The sequence below is a fragment of the Misgurnus anguillicaudatus genome, chromosome 4, assembly GCF_027580225.2.
Source record: "Misgurnus anguillicaudatus chromosome 4, ASM2758022v2, whole genome shotgun sequence".
NCBI lineage: Eukaryota > Metazoa > Chordata > Actinopteri > Cypriniformes > Cobitidae > Misgurnus > Misgurnus anguillicaudatus.
Genome location: NC_073340.2, coordinates 26,848,471 through 26,869,388, shown reverse-complemented (window position 1 = coordinate 26,869,388; position 20,918 = coordinate 26,848,471). Strand labels below are relative to the sequence as shown.

At 40.4% G+C, this 20,918-nt stretch overlaps 1 protein-coding gene across 1 annotated transcript in view; it reads right to left on the bottom strand.

The window, feature by feature from the left end:
* rbfox3a (RNA binding fox-1 homolog 3a) overlaps window positions 1-20,918 on the bottom strand; it is a 264,526-nt gene that overhangs the window by 14,521 nt on the left and 229,087 nt on the right. Inside the window, exons 4-8 of the mRNA XM_073867060.1 lie at window positions 18,176-18,358; window positions 12,040-12,093; window positions 8,841-8,933; window positions 7,492-7,552; window positions 5,527-5,580 (exon numbers count right to left, since the gene is read on the bottom strand). Coding sequence (XP_073723161.1) covers window positions 5,527-5,580; window positions 7,492-7,552; window positions 8,841-8,933; window positions 12,040-12,093; window positions 18,176-18,358 — 445 coding nt within the window. The remainder of the gene's footprint in view (window positions 1-5,526; window positions 5,581-7,491; window positions 7,553-8,840; window positions 8,934-12,039; window positions 12,094-18,175; window positions 18,359-20,918) is intronic.

The window sequence follows — 20,918 nt, the reverse complement described above, 5'->3', positions numbered from 1 at the left end:
TATTTTGTTTTATGGTGCAACTTAGCTGTATTTTTTAAGTTATGAAGGTTTAAATCAAAACAAACCAACTGCAGTTGAATTGAAATTAATTGGAGTGCACAACCAAAAAACGAGATTTCTGAACAATTAAAAAACGGTGGTTATCTCGTTTTGCAACGAAACTCTTCATATATAATTATTTCTCAGTCTGATATGTCAAGTTTTTAAACTCCCCTTCCACTTGAGCAATAGCAGGAAACTATAGGATCTCAAACCTTAATGAAATTAAATCCTAATTTCTAATAAAAAAAGTATTTTTACTTCATTCTGCTTAAAATTTGATTTGTTTAGTGCCAAGAGAGGTCACACTAAACACTGTTGATGCCTAAAGAAGACATTTAAGAGCCGTTCACAATATAACGATAACTTCAAAAATATAGTTTTGAAAATTGTTGTATATTAACGACAAAAGCGGAGTTCACACCATAACTATAACGATAAAGTTACATCAAACGATATCGCTGGTATCACTTTCTGAGTGATTTTTTTCCTTGCTCTAAAAAAATAATCCGTAAACACGAAACCACAGAAACCGACTGAAAGCGGTGTAGTATATATGCCGGACCAGTATGGGGCGCTGTAATTCTGCCACAGATATACACTATACACAGAGAAGAAGACTTTGAGCATGCGCATAACCAACGTATGGTGTTGTCCATTATCGATTGTTGGTCACCACAATTGCATAGAAGCAATAGATTTTGCTGTAATAAAGCTAGTAGGCTTTAGTAGCTTCTGTAGCACGAACACAATCACGCAGTCCGCCGTTATTGTTGTTGCTGTTACGTGTGACGCTTCCGACACGTGATGTGATGACGTTTTCGCTTCACAAAATATACGGATTGGCTGTACAGACAAAACTGCAAGGTTGTCGGTTTCAGATTTATCCACTTTAGGACCCGGTTTCAAAAAATAGCGGATTCAGTCTCCCAAAACGCCGGATCCGTGTGGATGAAACGCCAATACGATAACAAATTTATACGTATACGGTGATACGCGTCTCCGTGTGGACAGCCCCACCATGACAGTGGAAAAGCTCAATGCGGAGGTCTATAACATAAAATTACCTCAGGTATCCACCGCTTATGCAGTTTCTGTACAACGTAATGCTTTTTTCCTACCACACTGACTATGCCAAAAGGTATTAACTTTTTAGATTACACAAACTAGATTCACTGTTTAGACATACGCGAAACGCAGCGTGTTGAAGACATCTGCTGGTTAACGTTACCCGCTGTGTAAATGCAACAAGAACAGCATATTTACATATTCAGTGACATGTAAACAATAGCAAAAGTTTTTATTACAAGAAATATCCAATAAAAGTTAATGTCATTAAACACAAGTATTTGCACGAATGCGTTGCGCGTGAGCGAATTAGCATATAGTTATCGTTATAGTTAACGTTATAGTTATCGTTATAATGTGAATGGCCCTTTAGTCCTGAAAATTTTTTTTTTTACATATGTCCTGTATTTTCTGTTTGTATCTTAATGAAATAGATTGAAAAATAAATATGGATGGACATTAAAACGTCTAAAACAACAAGTCTGGTGTTAGTGGCCTAAGACTTTTGCACAGTACTGTATATAAACCATATGTGATATATACTGTACATATATTTATCAATAGCGATTTTCATTACTTCAAATTTATGTAACATCATATACATTTTTAATGCCGATTCTCATTACTGCAGTCAGGAAAAGATGATTTTCTATCTAAATCTGCATACAGAGGCAGTATAACAAATACAACCGCAATATTTCTCTCTTTTCCCCATAAAAGTAATGAGAATGTCATTTTATTGCATCACAGTGATGAACTTTGGGTGAGGAAATGCCAAATTTCACAAAATCTTAATGCTCCCAAAAGTAGGGTTCATTTTCTTTATCCAAATAATCAGACTTTATAACTAAAAAAAGATAAGTTAAGAAAGAACAACGAAAGAAAAGACGAGAACGCATAAAAAGGACAGAATGTTACACTTCAATTCTTTCTTTAACCTTCAATGGCTTGATGAGCCGATGGCAGAACCATAAGTACCCATAATACTGTGCAAGCAAAACGCCACAGCAGCAAAGCCCCGAAAGCTCTCTGTCTCTTATTCATGCACCAGCAACACCTCGGACTCCCTCCTAAGTGTCTCTGGACCAAACGAGACCCCTTCTGTTATTTAATAACCCCAAACAGAACCCTCCACCTACTCTTGATCATTACTGTACAAACCTCCACCCAAGCAGGCAGTCCATTAATAGTCATGTCAAAGATAGTACTTTTAATGAGGTGGACTGAGTTTATTTTAATCAGATATATGTAGTAAGAGCACATTTAGCAAATAATGAATTGAGGCAACCCACTGCCTTCAATGTCAGTGAAGGATCACATTGAATTCTGCCCCATTGCTTGGCGTGCAGGCACATATATATAAAAAAACACATTCAGTATAAATGAATATTTGCTATGACTGCCATAATTTTCATTTTAATTCTGTATCTGCTTTCAGACAAACAAACAAATAAACAAACAAACAATAAACCCGGTCTTTTATGGGAGGCCCTCCATCAGAAGTAAAAGAAAGACATACGGCTCTAGGTAAGGTGTTTGCTCTTTCCTTTTGATATAGAGTCAGAGCGGTTGACATTTTAATTTGTCCCTTTTAAGCTATAGGGTCTGTGTTAATATGCCAAACGGTGCCCGTCTCTGATATACGCCGGGCCATGGTCAATTTATCCCAAATTCAAGTCATAGGCAATGCTCTTATATTTCTTTTTATTTCGCACGTGTATGTTATTGTGCCATGACGTACATAAATGTAATCTCATAATGAGCTATGGGTCTGCACGCAGCAAAGATTCAATAATAAGCTATAAATCATTCCAGCCAGTTATGACACCCCATAAAGCCAACACACAACAGCAAAAGCGTATGTGAGCATAAATCCTATTAGCTATCATATGTTGCTGTTTTAGAGAAGGTGGTTTCGAAAACAAGACCAAGCTTTGGTCACTCCAGTGGAGAGGGTTTAAATCTGCACATCAAAAATGTGCAAAAACAAAGAGGCTTACCAGAAAAAACTGAGATTGACCACAGCCGGTCACACACCACTGAATTTATCTGGGGCTGCTAGCGGTGGAAAGCGTCCCATTGGGCTATTTGGATAAGGGGGGCAATTACATCTCCAAAACCCTCAGGACTCTTTCATTTACTGCAAGACTGGCTTCTTTAATACGGTGAGCTTGGAAATCACTGGGTGAGGGTCGGTCGTAGACGGCGTTCTATTGTAAAGTGCCTTTAGATAATCAAACCACCAATAAACCCATATCATGATGAAAATTACACCATCGCTAGATTAAAGGATTTTTAGCTACTTCTAATATTGTAATTAGGCTACTTCGTTTCAATTATAGATCTATTTTAGTGGTTTTGTAATTGAAAAGGCATAAAATGGCCACACACCGCTATTATTTTTGTGTGGCATGGCTAAGAGCTTCAATATGGCCAGAAACAACAGGAACGGGTGGTAATGCATCTAAGCATTGCAATCATTTATTAAAAGAAAAAATATATTACCATCTACTTGGTATTATTTGCACTTTGTCTCAACATGTTTCCAAAGACCAAATACACTCGCTAAAAGTGCTGTCAATCAATCAGTATTACGTTAACCGCGTCCTTCACGCACACGATCCCAATACGGATCGAGTAAGGCGAGGAAAAGCGGCCCCCAGATTATACAATTAAGTTTCCGGCACGCGGTTAGCGCCTCAGACCCGCGTCTCCATCTCTAATTTAGCTTTGACGTTGGCGCTACTTAGAGCCTGGGGGAGAGTGAGAGACAGGATATATTGAGATTTAAACATAGAGAAAGTGAAAAAGAAAAGGGCAGATGGAAAACACCCCAGGCTTAGACGAAGAGAGAAACAGAATTAGCGATATTCGCCGAGGGAATATACAGAGACGGCACCGGCGATTCGGCCTGTGAAAAAGGTAGCGTTGGATTGAGAAAGAGGGAGGGAGAGTATGCTTTCTGCGTTCCCGACTTCCCTGGAAGAGGTTAAAAGCAGGCAGTCGGCGGCCCTCATCAGTCATTCTACTGAATGGGATTTGAGGACAATAAACCTGTAGCACCCGGACGAATGGAGACGGAGTGCGCTGTCAGCAGCGCACGATTTATGGTGCCCAATTCCGCTGATCTCCCGCACAGAAACTCGGACTGATAAACAGTGATTAATCACCTTTACATCCGATTTCAGTGCCGCCCCACCCCCAACAAAGTACATTAAATGCAGTCATAATTATTTTACGTGAAAGCGAGAGGCAACGAAGGGGCACGCTTGGGTCCGTTTTGGACGCCACAATGGGCGTTTCCATTCCTAGCAATAGAAATCTATATCTTATTTCCATTTTGTAGCCTCTCCACTGGCTTTCCCCTGGGGATGCGAGGAGGCATATGGTGTCGTTTAGGCTTGGCAAACTTTAGAGGCATGTTAAGACGACTTGAAAAATTAGCATCCAATAAATCAGGCGCGCTGGCTTCCGAAGCCAAGCCGCTGAAGTGCTGGACCACAGTAAATCTGATTTGATGGGATGTTTTGGGAAACTGCATGTTCACATGGGAGGCATGTGTATGGAGAAGTGATCAGAGAAGAAATTGCATGCATGCGCGATCCTACATTAACGTTTCAGGGCATACTTGAGTAAAAGCATGCATAAACATTTTACACGCGTCGGATTGCTTCGTGCCGTATTTGCATTTTTACACGCAGGACATGTGAGCGCCCTGTGTGGTTTTTGTGTATTTGATTGTACGTTTATGCATGCCAGAACTGGAGAAGGGAGGGTGGAGAGGGAGGGTAGGCAGGGAAAAAGTGTCAGATAAAAATGAAAAATGACTGCTTTCTGTCACCAATGGTTATTTAGAGTTTTGCAGTAAAGCTGTCCTGAAACGAACAGATTTTAGTCTAATGAGCAAAAAGGCAGGCCGTTAAGGTGCCGCAATGTGCTCAGCACTTCTTCCAAATGAAATACTGTAATACCATTTCCACCTCATTAGGATGCAAAAGGCTCAAACAACTCGTGGCAATAAAGAAATCAAAAATCGAGGGGTGGCGAGGAACAAACAAAAAATAAAAATTACATTAAAAACCCTGACAAATCAGAGCTTTTTTAAGCGAAAAAAGTTCAAGCCGATATCACAACTTCGTCTCGGCAGCTGTGAGTGGGAATGATAGCCCTGCTGATTATCTCTTTGTAAAAGGCACTAATGCAGTGCATGATGGGAGAACTCATTCAGATCAACACAGCCATAATACAGCCGAATCAAATGGGCTGTGTAAGCTTTCAGCTGCAAGAATAATTCCTTAAGTGTCTCTCTGATGCTCCCATCTCCGAATTTGATCTTAAAATCAAAGCACATCCGAATAACAGCACATCATAGCGTCTTGTATAGAGGCCCTGTAACCACAACACTCAAATGCAGTTTACCTGCATAAAATTCAGGACCATAGACGGCTCCCACCACTGGATTCAGCTTCCAGCCTGTAAAGTGATACACAGGGGAAAAGAGAATTAGATCCTAATGCTTATTGCCATGACCTGTGGAGTTTTTGTTCTCGATTGAGGGTTTTCCTTAGCCGATTAACTCTTGAGTGGGATCAGGGGAATTTTTAAAGAAAGGGATAAAGAGGGAGGCGAGGGGAACAAAAGAAGAAATTGTGGAGGGTGGCAGGGAAATATTTAAGGGGACGTTAAGTTAGAGGAGGAGTCAGTGGGCGGCAATATTGGAGAGGGAGAGAGATACAGAATGCGAACGGGAGAGAGAATGAGATAGTGAGCGCTGTCCAATGTACTGTCAGTGATCGATGGGGGACGTAAAATAGCCTCTCCTCGCTCCCCATTGGCTGTGAGTGAAACATAGATGGGGGGTCTATACCGCTGCCGAAATATTCCATCCTTTCATCCGCTCTCTCTCTCTCCATTCGCTCCAAGCAGAGGGAATTGGGTATCAGTGCAAGAGCTCTGGACCCCGTGAAGACCCCTGTGTGGAATGAGCCCTGGCTTTTTCTTTTTTGGTGTAACCCCCTGCCACTTCTCTACCCTGATCCCCATCAGCTAAGCTCTCCCTTGGAGCTTTGTGAAAAGCAAAGAGAGCTGTAGAAATACTCTCTCTCTCTTTCTGTATGTGCTTTATAGTTCGAAACAAAATGTATGTTTCACAAATCATTGGTGGCAGCCTAATACAGCAGCCCTAAAAATATTTGGACATTACAGAGGCACTTAAAAATGTATGAGATTAATCCGAGAGGCATTTATTTTGAAAAAAGTTGCTCAAGCATGCTTTTCAAACTACATTTTTTGGGATTTTGAATTATGAAACAGAGATTTAAAAAATAAAGACAAACTGTATATGGACACTTAGCCCATTGTTCCAATTCACTACCCTTTCATGTTGTTAGTGGCCAAAAAGGACACTAAATTAAATGGCTTTAAAAATGTATCAGATGAATATTTTTTTCATTTTTTTTTGCATAAATCTGTTAAACAACCTTACTGATCAAAACTACCAAATGTTAACAAAAATTCCATGAGTATAATGGCATATATACAAGCCAGAAATTAAGCTTTGTTTTTGCACAGGCCTACTAAAGGGTTAATGGTGCCACATGGTGATCAACTGTAAAAATGACAAATTTAACCTCTTTGCAAAAGGAAAAATCACCAACAATCAAGAATGCATGATAATAAGGTGTCACGGCTCTGCAATCAAAAAATTTTGTTATAATGGAAGTCAATGGGGCAAAAATGGCCACAAACAATAAATGAGGGAGAAAAAAATTAAATCTGATGCTGCACAAAAACTAAAAATGCATCAAAGCCAATGTTTTTACTAATCTTTTACAAGACTGTGAAAAAGGTAAAAAAAACTTTTTATATTGAAAATCTGTCATTTTGTGTTTTCCCCCCAAATCAGTGACACCACTTACAGTATAAACTTGCCAATTAAAGAGTTAAAATTATGGAATTTTTGTAAACATTTGGGAGTTTTGATTAGTACTGAAGTTTATTAACAAATTTATTCAAAAAATTGAAAAAAATATTCATCTAATACATTTTTACAGCAGTTTAATTTATTGGCCCTTTTTGGCCACTAACAACACGAAAGGGGAAGTAAATTTGCCCATGGTACATTGTTGATTTGTTTTTTTAATTTCAAAGCATTTTCTTAAAATATGTGTAAATATAAGATTTGTCACCAAAAATCATTCCATTTGCTGAAACACAGAGAAAGTTGAGGCTAAATTAAGACTAAAAAACCCCCAAAATGGCCCCAACAACACATAAGGATTAAACTTGTGTGAAAAACGTCACCTATAGTTACACTGCAAGGTTCGAACACTCGTAAAGAATGCATTTTAATGAATAATGCAGTAAAAAAAAACAAGCTCTTACCGTTTGTATATGGGTTGGCCACTTTTTTGTTCGTCATTACCCGTGCCGTTGCATTATTTACCTGCGATAAAGAATGCAACAAAGTATAAGAAGAGAAACTCAATGTTATGGGGATGTTACACAGGCACGAGCGCTCGAAAAATCTGGTTCATGCTTTTTGGCAAAGTAAAAAACATGCTCTAATTATTGGATGAAAAATTATATGACGCTAAAAATGAAAGTGATCCATCAAGCTCTCATCTTCTGTTTTCCTGCAGGATGTAAGATCTGATCCTGGCTGTTTGTTGAAGAACTGCATGATGACATCTGGTTCAACATGTAATGAAACAGAGCAAGTCTGGAAATCGGTTTAATGAAACCCAGAGTATATTGGAATTCCCCACGAGCCAAGCTGGTGGAGCTTCCTTGAGGCTTTGGGTGCAATTTCATCTACCACATTGTCTAGACACTTCTACATATTCCCAGATACTACAACCCCGAGGCTGTGACTTCATGAGCACTAAATTTAACCTCAGAAAGAGGAGCCGGTTCGGTACGAGCTCATCTCAATGCGCGTAAAACACACGGAGAGGCCGACAAGCTTGTTTGGAGGTGCCAGAGGAATTTAAACATGGCCGCTGGCAACAGAAGCCATGTTAGTATTTCACCCTCATGTTAATTAGCGTTAATAGCTTTCCGTTCCACAGGGTCCATGGAGGTCATTTAGCTTGAGGAAACAACTGGCCTCCACTCTCCCTTGATATATAGGTCTTAGTATTGTTTGTGCATTACATGAATTATCTTAATTGTCCTGTAGAAAATCTTAATAGCCCTGTAGAGAGACGGAGCGAATGTGGAAAAGAGAGAGAGAGAGAGATGAGTATGTGTCCTCAAGTTAGACATTCATAAACCTTGGATGTTTGGGATAAACAAGCAAAACAACTTAAGTTACGTTGACAGGTCTTTGATATCTCCGCTGAAGAAAATGTATATTTCAGAGACGCCGCATTACAGTACTGGGTATTTTCACGAGTGATGATCAAAAAGCCCCTTTAAAATAAACTTGCACATAAAGCAGAAAGGATCAAACTGTATGGCATAACACAAAAAAGGCTCTTATCGTATAACACATAAACACACACACCAACTTTGCTACTTCTTATTAATTCAAAAGTACACATAACTAAAAAGACACACGCAATACATGCGACATGCAGCACAAACTCAGCATTAGTGATTTAAGGTAGCGGTGGCTGGGGAAATGAGAGCAGGTTGAATCGAACAGGCAATGTTTATGTTCTCATGGGAAGGGTGGAGGTTTGGGACGAGGATGGGGTGATGGAGTATTGATATTTAGATTAGGAAAGCACCTCGATTTTGCGTCCCTCTACGATTGTACCGTTTAGTTTCTCCCGTGCACGGTCTGCGTCTGCGCTTGTTTCGAAAGTTACAAAACCAAAACCCTGAGATGATGATGCGATCAGAGGATACCCAGTAGAGGATTGGGGAGAGGTTGAAGATTTAATTGGAGAATTAGCAAGAAAAGAGGAAAAGAGAAAGGTCACTGGGTTGCAAGAGGACACATTTTTTTTATTCATTAGTAAAAGCTGAAATTAGGAATTTTTAGAAGAAGGAAAGACAGGAAAAACAGGATTATATTAAACAGTGATGAAAGTGCTTAATATTAAAACATGTATTTGTGCATCTGTCATATCAAGCATATTAGAAACTACAATATTGTCCTTCATCATATCCACAGAAATTCTCAATTTCCTGTAATTGATATAAACTACAGAAATAAGGCCAAGGCTATATAGCGGCTCGGAGTGCACACAGCTCGATCCTGCGCTCTAGCTGGGAAGAGTCCTTTCTATCCCTGCACCCCCACCTCTGCTGTCAGCGGTGAGTTATGGCCAACTGCATCCCAACCGCCATATCCGGAATAGCTATTAGGTATGCACAGCAAACAGGAGCGAGGAACAAGCCCTGGTCTTTTAGTTCATACACACTTTGCAAGTACGCCACGGTAATTGCTTTGGGAGGCCGGTTAGTATGATATGCATACGCGGGATCTTCCTTCATAGCGTCTGGCATAAATAAAGACCAGCCCAGGGCCGCGAGGAAAGATTAAAACGGAAAAGTCAAAAAAAGGAACCGGGCGTAAAATTAATCCTCCTGACATTTTGCGCTACTGCGTTCAACATAACGGTTGCTGTTCTTCCTTTTATCGCGGATTTAATTCGCTTACACTGCTGGAGAGCTAAGCCACTGTGTTTTAAATAGCACCCAGTGAGCTGGCTATGGAGACAGTATGATTGTGAAGGCTTTTCTTAACTTAATTATGTAGCACATTTTGGCCATATTATAAGGCGGCAACTCATGTTACCTTTGTATTGTGATCAGTTAAAAAATAAAATTATTTTAATGATAGCATACATAGAATATGTTGCTTATCAATAATGTCCATTAAAAAGGTATCAATAAATCACGCTTAAAGGAAAACACCACCGTTTTTCAATATTTTACTATGTTCTTACCTCAACTTAGACAAATTAATACATACCTATCTTTATTCAATGCGTGCACTTTTAATCTTTGTACAACGCCTCATGAATGTGTTAGCATCTAGCCTAGACCCATTCATTCCTTAGGATCCAAACAGGGATGAATTAAAAAGCCACCAAACACTTCCATGTTTTCCCTATTTAAAGACTTTTACATGAGTAGTTACACGAGTAAGTATGGTGGCACAAAATAAAACTTTTGTTTGGAACCATAGGAATTAATGGGGCTAAGCTAAATGCTAACACATTCAAAAAGCGCTGTACAAAGATTAAAGGATTAGTCCATTTTCTTAAAAGAAAAATCCAGATAATTTACTCACCACCATGTCATCCAAAATGTTGATGTCTTTCTTTGTTCAGTCGAGAAGAAATTATGTTTTTTGAGGAAAACATTGCAGGATTTTTCTAATTTTAATGGACTTTAATAGAACCCAACATTTAATACTTAATTCAACACATAACAGTTTTTTTCAATGGAGTTTCAAAGGACTATAAACAATCCCAAACGAGGCATAAGGGTCTTTCTTATCTAGCAAAACGATTGTCATTTTTGACAATAAAAATGACAAATATACACTTTTAAAGCACAACTTCTCATCTGGGCGCGATGTGCTAGCGTGACCCGACGCAATACGTCATCACGTCAAGAGGTCACAGAGGACGAACGCGAAACTCCGCCCCAGTGTTTACATGTGTTGAGAAAGAGGACCGTTCCGACGTTGTTGTATGTCAACTGATACTAATTAATGTCTTTGTGGCAGTTTATTGTTTACAATGGTCTGCAAATGTGTGTTTTATATATGTAACACGTGACCTCCCTACGTCACTACGCATTTACGTTAGGTCGTGCTGGACCGGACCAAGACGAAAAGTTGTGGTTTAAAAGTACACATTTTCCATTTTCCCTGTCAAAAATGACAATTGCCTCGCTAGACAAGACCCTTATGCCTCGTTTGGGATTGTTTATAGTCCTTTGAAACTCCGTTGAAAAAAACTGAACAAAGAAAGACATCAACATTTTGGATGACATGGTGGTGAGTAAATTATCTGGATTTTTCTTTTAAGAAAATGGACTAATCCTAAGAGTGCACGCATTAATAAAAGATAGGTATGTATTAATAAATCTAAGTTGAGGTAAAACATAATAAAATATTGAAAAACGGTGGTGTTTTCCTTTAACATTTGCAAGTTTCATAGATGCTATTATCCAAAGTGACTTCCAATTTGATCAGTATGTGTGTTCTCTGACCTTTGCACTGCTAACCCCATGCTTTACCAATTGAGCTACTGCTGATTAACTGTTCATAATTGATCATAGGTTGTATCTCAGCTGGTAAAGCATTTGGTTAGCAAAGGTCATGGGTTCGATTCCCAGGGAACACACATATGATGTATGTATGTATGTTCACTTTTGCCATTAAATAAATAAATAAATAAGTGTAAATCAGTGATGCTGCCCTAAAAGACAGACAAGAAGACAGCTTACTGCTTTATTAGTTATTGAATACGAATTTGAAAGGCCTACTATAAAAAGCTTTTCAAGCGGCAGCGGTTCAGTTCAGTAGCTACACCGTGACGGTTTGTTCGCTAAATTCACCCTGCACTCGTCACCTAGAAGCAGGTGAGAGAAGTTCTCTTCAGCAAAATGTCACTTTCCTTTGAGACCAGCTGTAGCATATATCTCGAGGAATGGCTATATATAACCCGCTTTCCAACGCAAGACCGCAGACTTAAACAGCTGAATCTTATTACTGTAAGAAAGCTCTACTGTAAGTGAAGAATCACTACGCATCGGTCGGACATTCATTTCATTGAATTATAACCGGGCGCGCTGACTCTTACTCAGCCGAAACCGCTCTGCTGTCTCTCCGCGCAGCTGCCTTTCCAAAACGTGCCTGCGAACGGGTGACTTCGCGGCTGCTCGGTAAGAGCTGTAATTATTCGGCTCGTGAAGGGAAGAGAAGACCTGTGGGGAAAAAAAGGTATGATGTGACAGCAGACTTACCTTGGAGCCCCGCTCGTTAAAAATAATTTCTACGTCCAAAATTTTCCCAAATTGCTGCGGAGAGGGAAAGAGACAGGAGAGGGAGACAGAAAGGAAAGAGTAATTAGAAGTCATCTCTTTGTCAGGAAACTTGAGCACTTGATTGTATAGGAACTAAAATAGAAACCCAATGCAAACCAATTCACATGTCTACGACGACAAGCAAATTATACCAATGAACACAATTGATCAGTATTGGAGAACTTTACCTTTAAAAGTTATGTGTTACAAAATTACTTCACCCACCGTAGACAATATATAGGAAAGTTACATTGTTACTTTTAAAGGAAAACGCCACTGTTTTTCAATATTTTACTATGTTCTTACCTCAACTTAGACAAATTAATACTGTCCTATCTTTTTTCAATGCATACACTTAATCTTTGTACAGCGCGTTGTGAATGTGTTAGCATTTAGCCTAGCCCCATTCGTTCCTTAGGATCCAAACAGGGATGAATTTAGAAGCCACCAAAAACTTCCACGTTTTCCCTATTTAAAGACTGTTACATGAGTAGTTACACAAGTAAGTATGGTGGACGAAAATAAAAGAAGAGCACTTAGTTTGCAGCACTCCGATCTCGGGCGCAGTAATATTGATGAAAGTTTGAGAGAGAGAGGGAGTAGTCAGGAGTGATGATGTTACTGCTTTCCCGAGGTCGAAGTGCTGCAAACTAAGTGCTCTTCCGCCATACAATATAGTTCGCCAAGTTTTATTTTGTGCCACCATACTTACTCGTGTAACTACTCATGTAACAGTCTTTAAATAGGGAAAACATGGAAGTGTTTGGTGGCTCTCAATTAATCCCTGTTTGGATCCTAAGGAATGAATGGGGCTAGGCTAAATGCTTACACATTCATGACGTGCTGTACAAAGATTAAGTGCACGCATAGAAAAAAGATAGTTATGTATTATTTAATTTAATTTAAGGTAAGACATAGTAAAATGTTGAAAAACTGTGGTGTTTAGCAATGCTTTTCACAGTCAGCTAAGTCAATCTCTCAGTGTGAGTGCTATGCTTGGCTTGCATATTTCTTTTATGATTTGCCTTCGACAAGTTTTTTCCTCCAACGTAGTTTGCATGCACTGACATATAGGTTATATTACGAAAGACTTCTATGAACAAAATATGACAAATTCTCTTCCACAAAAGAAGCTGCACCCAAATTCAGCTATTTTGTCCACTATAAATACACACATATAAAAAATGCTGGGTTATTTTCAACCCAGCATTGTGTCAAAAAGGTAAGAAACCAGTCGTTGAGTTAAATTAACCTAGAATATGTTTACAATTGACCCAACAATGGGTTAAAACAACCCAGCATATGTTAAATTACAACCCAATGGGCTGGGTTTGTCCCTTTTTGAGGTTGAAAATAACCCAGCATTTTATAAATAACCTAAAATGTAACAAACACAACTGGATACCAATGAAGAATTTTTAATCTGATTTCAATTTAGGAGTTTTAAGTCCAGGGTGGGTCAACAGATTGAAAGAAAGAACTACAATACCCGTTTTGCCCACATATACTACAACACCACCTTTACCCCACTATTTCTTTTAACATGGAGAGATATACATATTTATGCATTTGGCAGATGCTTTCATCCAAAGTGACTTACAGCTACTAATACAATTCTCTAACATTTGAGCTACAGGAACGCTTTCGATAATTTTGTAAAAAGAGTTAATAACTAATAATAACCCAAATATTACAGTCTACACCCCATTGCTTGAAGTAATCAGATTATGTAATAGATACCTAAACACTGCAACCGACAGGCTTTTATTGATGGCCGGCCACCCAAACATGCTACTTTGAGCTCTGGGAATGGCGGAAGTCTCTAGAGCCTGAGCTCTGGGAATGAGCCGGACATATTGCTGATGGAGGCAAACTTCAAAAGATCACAGCACCGTCCTGCTGTGTATGCACCAGTGCTCTTAATGGCACGGTATGGCTTGTTATTTTCTGTGGTGTTTTTGACAGATAAAAGCCGTCCGAAGCCACAGGAGAGGGTATTTCTGGCTCGACTTAACACCAAACACCCCGACTCAATTAAAAAGGATAATTGGATATAGAGCAGCCATCATCGCTGATGATAAACCATATATTTGTTTATTATCTCAATGACGAATACCGTTCTCGTAATTACCTGTCACTTTGGTTATTATTTTCCAGCTATTTGCGCTTCATTTTGCGGATTTATCTGATTGTCATTCTTACGGACCCGAAACGCCCAATCTCTCATTTTTATTCCCTAATTAGCATTAAGCATGAGACATTGACCACTCCCTCTGAGATAAGGCTTTGTCTGGAAGCTTCTTTCAACGACTGAACGCAGCGAATGGATTCGCAAACTGGCTGGCGTCCAACAAAAGGCGCCCGAACTTTCTGCCAGAGTTGGCCTTTGACTGAATAGCTATACAGTATATGCATCCAAAAGGCTGCGAGCCGATTACGAGTGATAAACACCCCCCTCGCCGCACGGAATGCAGAGTGATCCGACGTTAACCCTATTTGCTCTATGCTAATCAGGAGCCTTGGTAAGGGAGTGCCACAGGAAGACCTTGGATTTTTTCAATAAATAAACAAACATGCCAGCGCAAGGCAAGGTCACCGCTCCTTCAGTCGAAGGAGGAGACGGCTTCGTAAAGTAGTAATTTGGAACATTCAGTTCAAGCTCAAATAATTGGTTGGATGGAAAGGGAAGATGCAGACTCCGGGGTGCACCGCTATAAAAAGAGCCAGGATGCATGAGTGTTTATATGGAGGTCTAAGACACCAATTAGAGCGACTGTACAAAGTGGCACGTGTGATAAAGGTTCTGTTTGCATTTCTCTCTTGTACTTCGTTGGTCTCCTGAGAGGAGTGACGGGCAGCCGGCGTTAAGGATTCCATTCCATTTAGCGCGGCCTGCTTCATTACGGGACACGGCGGAATGAAAGCACAACCTTAAGTTCCCCTAATGGGTGGAATGAAAGCAGGTTTTAATTGCTGTCTAAAATGGCTGTATTATTTCATTTAAACTAATTACCTTGTCAAGCAGGCCGCATCGGCTTCATTTCAGCACAACAGGGGAGAAATGGGCCTTCCAGGCACCCACGGCTCAATGGGATTGATCGAGGGCCTGGGTCACTAATAAGGTTAAGAAGAGCCGCCTTTCATCCGCCCAGCTGCGAGGAAAACCCAAAGCGGACTGCGTATGTGCACATTTGTGATGAGAGGGAAAGCTCAGCCAGCTCTAATCTAGCGCAACACCCCCTGTTTGTTTCGGCCGGCTGCGATTCGCGCCTCTGTGCTTGTTTTCCAGCCCAATTCAAATTCTACAGCCGATCCCAAACAGATGCTTCTTGACACGTTTCCCTTCGTTTGTTCAAATTAAGACACTTTTTCTGCCAAGGCCGACATCAAACGCAAGCATTTGCATCTCAGCGTGAACCCTCTCGCGATTCCCTCTAAACAAAGTCTGCGCATGGTAATGATTTTAACCCGACCTAATGGGCTTGTGGCACTGCTGGAATATTTCCCAGGATGGCCATCTTCGCCGGCTCCCACACCGAACTGGAAATCACTACCACAGCCCTTATCATCTCCGTCCCATGCAGGGGAGAGCCTAAATACCGGTGGACGTGAAATTAAGATCAATGCAAGATCTCGGTGTGAGACTGTTGGTGCTCCACACACTTGAGGGAAACCTTTCAGCGGCGCAGTTTGAAGTGAGTCACCGAATACCTTCGCTGTGAGAGTATTTAAAAAATGAGTCAGTGGCGTGACATTAAGGCAGTCTTGTTTGGAGATCAAGCAGGTATCATTATAAACCTATTACAGAGGCCCTTAACACACTGTAAAAACCGTATGGGGCCTATGCTCTCCTTAAGATTCTGGGTAAGCAAGGCATTCCCTTGGGTGATCTATTTTTTTGAAGATTCAAGCTTATGAGCCAAATACCAGTGGGAATAACAGTCTATTTATCCAGAAAAACAAGATACCTGTTTTTAATCTAACACTACTACAAGTTTAATAACACAGACGCTTGGGAGCATTTTTATGGCTGGTATAGAGAGTGAGATATGCTTTTTTGCTGCATGCACACTGTAATACCAGGATCACTCCAAACAATGCAAGTATTATGGGAGGAACCTGACATTTTAAGCAGAATTATGCAGCCGCCATGTGAAATCATCAAGGTGGTGCTTCAAAACTCATTTCATACACTAGCATTAAATCTACATACTCATTTGTATAATTGCTTTGAATGTCTTTTTCTAATTATAAAATGAAGCTGAAATAAGGCTGGGTAATGGAGCTTTTTAATAGTCACTCTTTGTTTGACTATGGTCCACGCCAGTGTACTCAAATGAGAAGACTCATAAAATTGCAGTTTTCATAATCAGCCATTCTAAATTGAATTTTCATCTCGCAAAATTGAGAAATCAGAAAGGGTCCAGGGTTTCGAAATTAAGCCTGAGCTCGTCTATGACACGATGTGATGTGATATGGGCTCAGAACTAAACTTCAACCATGTGTCAAAGTTTGTGGGCCTCATCAAAAAAACATTGGACACAGCACTGCATCCGGATGTTTCTTCATCACTACTTTATCTAGCGCTGACTCACATTCTTTTAAAAAGAACTGTGGAGAGAAAATGGGAAATTGGACTTTGAAGTCGATGTGAACCCCATTTAAACAAGTTCCTGGTCTTATTAAATAAAAATGTGGCGAACCACAATTCACGTCGACTAAATAAAGCAGTTAAGCCAAAGTGTTTGGAGGAGTTTTTGGAGACAGCCAGTAAACCCCAGAGAAAGTGCATCTGGGAATTTTATACCATCACTAGTTTGAGATCTACCCCCGGTATGTTTCTGACACTGATTATTGCTTTCTAACATGTCTTTGGTCTCAGACTCCACTTTTCTCAACTTTCTTGGGATTTTACAGGGGCACAGCGCTTGTCCATCCCATCTTCTCCCACAAGTCTATCTATGGCATGGAATAATTGCACCCCTGGGTCCCTATGAGACTTCACAACGAGAGTTGCAACAACAGTCTTTTCAGACAAACATACACACACTTGGTCACACATATGCCTGTTTTGGCATCGGAGCTGTCAGCCAACACAAACTTAATGAGGATAAACTCCCGGTTTTTAACCACAGTGAAGAGCGCGATTAATTACGCTTCTACTAGTGGGACCACTCCATAGCTCCCTGCTCATCACATTGGAGTCGGGCCGATTTGGAGAGGAGCGGACAGACTCTCTTACCGAGAACAAAGAGCTTAGGGACTGATGTTCTCAAGACTCAGCACCCAGAGTCCTTCACCAGTTTAAGTGTTTTTCTTTGCTATACTATGCCCTTAGTAAACACAGTCTCAGATTTTTAACAAGCTAAGACCAACAATGTTTGCCAGTAGGCTTCAGTAACAAGCTGCCAATGCTCTCCCGTAGCCGGATGCTGTTAATTCAAAGGTATTCTGGAGTTTAACTTCATGACTTGTTGAGACTTAGACAGATGAGCACAGCTGTTTGCAAAAGAAAGCTCATTCATTAGCCATGTTTTCATTCTTTCGGGAAGCGTTTACATTGAGGTGGAGTAGATGTGGATACAATAGTAGATAATGACCAACCATTACCATACCCGTCACTGCTCTAAGTATAACAATACTTTCTTTGATTGAATATCCTCGTCTTGACAACAAGCATTCTGATCCTTTGTCACAAACCGAGCGTGCAAACCAAAACCGCTCTCATGTGCAGTTACTGTAAATCGTTTAGCCAAAAACTTCTCATTTGTCATGTTTAAAGGGACAGACTGTGATAGACTAAACGACTAATAGTGAAATTATCTTTCTTTGCCCAAGATGGGTTTCTAATAGAAATAGATTTAGCTCAGCAAGCACTAAAATTTACAGGGAATATCTCTCATACTGTAGCAATGCATAACTTTGTTGGAGGGAAAAACAGGCTGCGACTACAATATCTACCGCTTTTCCACTGACGCATAAGATCAATGTCCTTGTCAGACGCTAAACGGAATTGATGATAGCCCCTTCCTTCGAGACGCAACCTGCTACCATCTGGCAGAGGCGCAAGACTCACCCCGAACATTTGCCGGAGGTCTGGGTCACGGAAGCGGAAGGGAATGTTGGAGACGTGTAACCGCTTGGGCTGCTGCTTCTCCGAAGAGTCTGAGGACTGGAGCTGAAGTTGCTGGGAGATGTCTGTCTGCGCCACGTCATCCGCTTGTTGGAAAGAAACAAAAGCACAACGGTTAGATCCTACCTAAAACACAGGCACAGCCTGGAAGGCAAAGGTTATGGGCGAGGCAGGGCGGAAGGTGAGGTAATTGAGGAGGGGGTGAGTAAGAAGGGAATTACAAATTCACTCAGTCGACATTTGTATGTGGCGGTGAAGCTGTCAGGAAGTCTGGATACAGATTTAAAGGGGGAAAAACTCTGAGATGGAGAGACCAGAGGATGCATTTACTGAGAAGTAAATGGCAACCGGCTATAAAGACCTGAGGGAGAACAGGAGACGGAGAGTCAGCGTAAGGATGCCGTGTTTATCTGTCCATCATGTGGAGGAAATGCTAGTGACACATTTGTGCTCAAGGATGGACTGTTGTTTGTGACAAATACATTCATCTCACCTCACTAAAGCCCTGATGTTATAGCTCTCACTTCATTTCTCTCCCTGTCTTCTGAGAACAAACAAAACCTCATCGACTTGCCACTGACCACAAGCTTGTGCTACAAAAAGAAAAAATTATTTCATCAAAAAAGGGTCGCGAAGGGATGCACTCTACACAACAAGGTGCACATGCCAAAAAGTTCAAGACCCACTGCAGTATGCACATGCAACACTTGTTTATTTTCAAGCATGCAACTTGCGTTACAAAGTAAAATAAAAATAAATATCTAGTTTATACAAAATTCAGTTTTATTTTTATTATGTAAATAATAGAGAATGATATTAAATTAATCGATATCTGCAAAAGAAAACGTCACCTAACAAATTGCTCTTGGGGGAGAGTCAGGTGAGTGTATAACTGAATGAATAATTCATCTAAATGTGATGCAATGGCTGACAGATGCCTAAGACGCCTCTTCATTGACTTGTTTGTTTTTTAGCCGTTGTGTGCAGACATGTTCAGTGAAGGAAAAAGCATGGCGAGTGCATCTCTCGGGCGTCAGACCTTCATGTACATAATGAATTAGAAGAACATGGGAGCGCAGATGAAGAGATGATGTCAGCTAAACTTCCCTCGGCTTAGCAGGATCAATGAGAGAGAAGTGCTGAAAGCAGCTACATTTGGCTGGGCCACAGAGGGTTGTACAAGGGAGAGAGAGAGAGAGAGAGAGAAAGAGGGAGAGAGAGAGAGAGAGAGAGAGAAAGAGAGAGAGATTGGTCTTTTCAAAAATCAGATGCTACTGTAAGACTAGAAGATCCAAGATAAAAATGTACCCTTAGCACCACTAATAAGTCTGCGTCGATATAAAAAGACTGCAGATCTGAACAGCATAAGCTACAACGTTAGACAAGATAAAATAACTACAACTTTTACTCTACAACAATTTAAGCCAACTTTCAAAAGCCAGACACAAAACTAAAAATATCACAGACGTGATCTCAGTTGTTACTCATACACATCAAATACGATTTCATGGAAACAAATAAAAACTTTTGTTTAAACTCTCCTCCCTCTTTTTTCTGGAGAAATGACAGAAATCTCATATATATGGCAAATTATACTACAATGTAGATTCATACCCAATATATGTCAACAGTTTTCTCATTTGTATCTATTATTATTTCCTCTAAGCAACTTTAGGAGAAACATCTCAAAGCTGATACTTCAAACTAGCGTTCTCAATGGGTCAGGTCGGCTCCATAAACCCGACGAGACCCACAGTTTCGGGCTGGGTTCGGGTTAAAAAATATAAGCAAATGAGTCGGATCGGACCTCAGGGTTGAACATTTTTTAATCATCGCTGCAGTTCACGGTAAAGACAGTTTGGCTGCTGCGTGCAACGTGCATCACGAAGAGGGACGGGGGCAGACCTGACACCGCTACTACAGGAGGGGTAGCGCAGTGGCTGGGTACATGTTTGAATTCTTTTTATTTATTATAGTGTGATTTTTATTTATTTATATATTAAATGTTTATTGTTGCAGTTGCTTGTATAGTTAAAAGGCGTGAACATTAAAGGTTGATTTGAATTCCCATCTGCTGGTCATGATAATACGTGTATGAGAAGAAAAAAGGTGTGAGGGGGGGGGGATGGCAGGCCGCAGTCGGGTTCGGGCAGATACTTCATGGTGATGTGTCAGGTTACATCGGGTACGGGCTTTAACAGCCACGGGTCGGGTTGTAATTTTCAGGCCCGTTGAGAACTCTACTTCAAACATCTGAGAACTCTCCTGAGCTATGAAAGAGCAACCTCTGAGCAATCCAATTTTCCTCTGGAGAGACGCCCAAAACGGGCATCAGTCACATCAGCAGCGAACTGCAGTGTGATGTCAGTCGCAGCAGGCGACTAAATGAGTGGATCCAGACGTTTCACACTTTGATTCGGCCATATGAAACGAGCAGTCAAGATACGTCTGAACTCAAACAGAGGCATTTTCTAACAAATCAACCCTTTCTTGGGGTTTCGTAAATTGCCAGCGAATCGATTTTGGATTATTTGCGATATTATTCAGGACTTACAAATGCGCTTCGTGTAAATATTTAATATTTACAATAAATGGGCTGGCCAAATTCCCCCTCATTAGGCACAAAACACAGAGAAATGACTCATATGAGACGGCAATACATCACGTGATGGGTAATGAAGATATA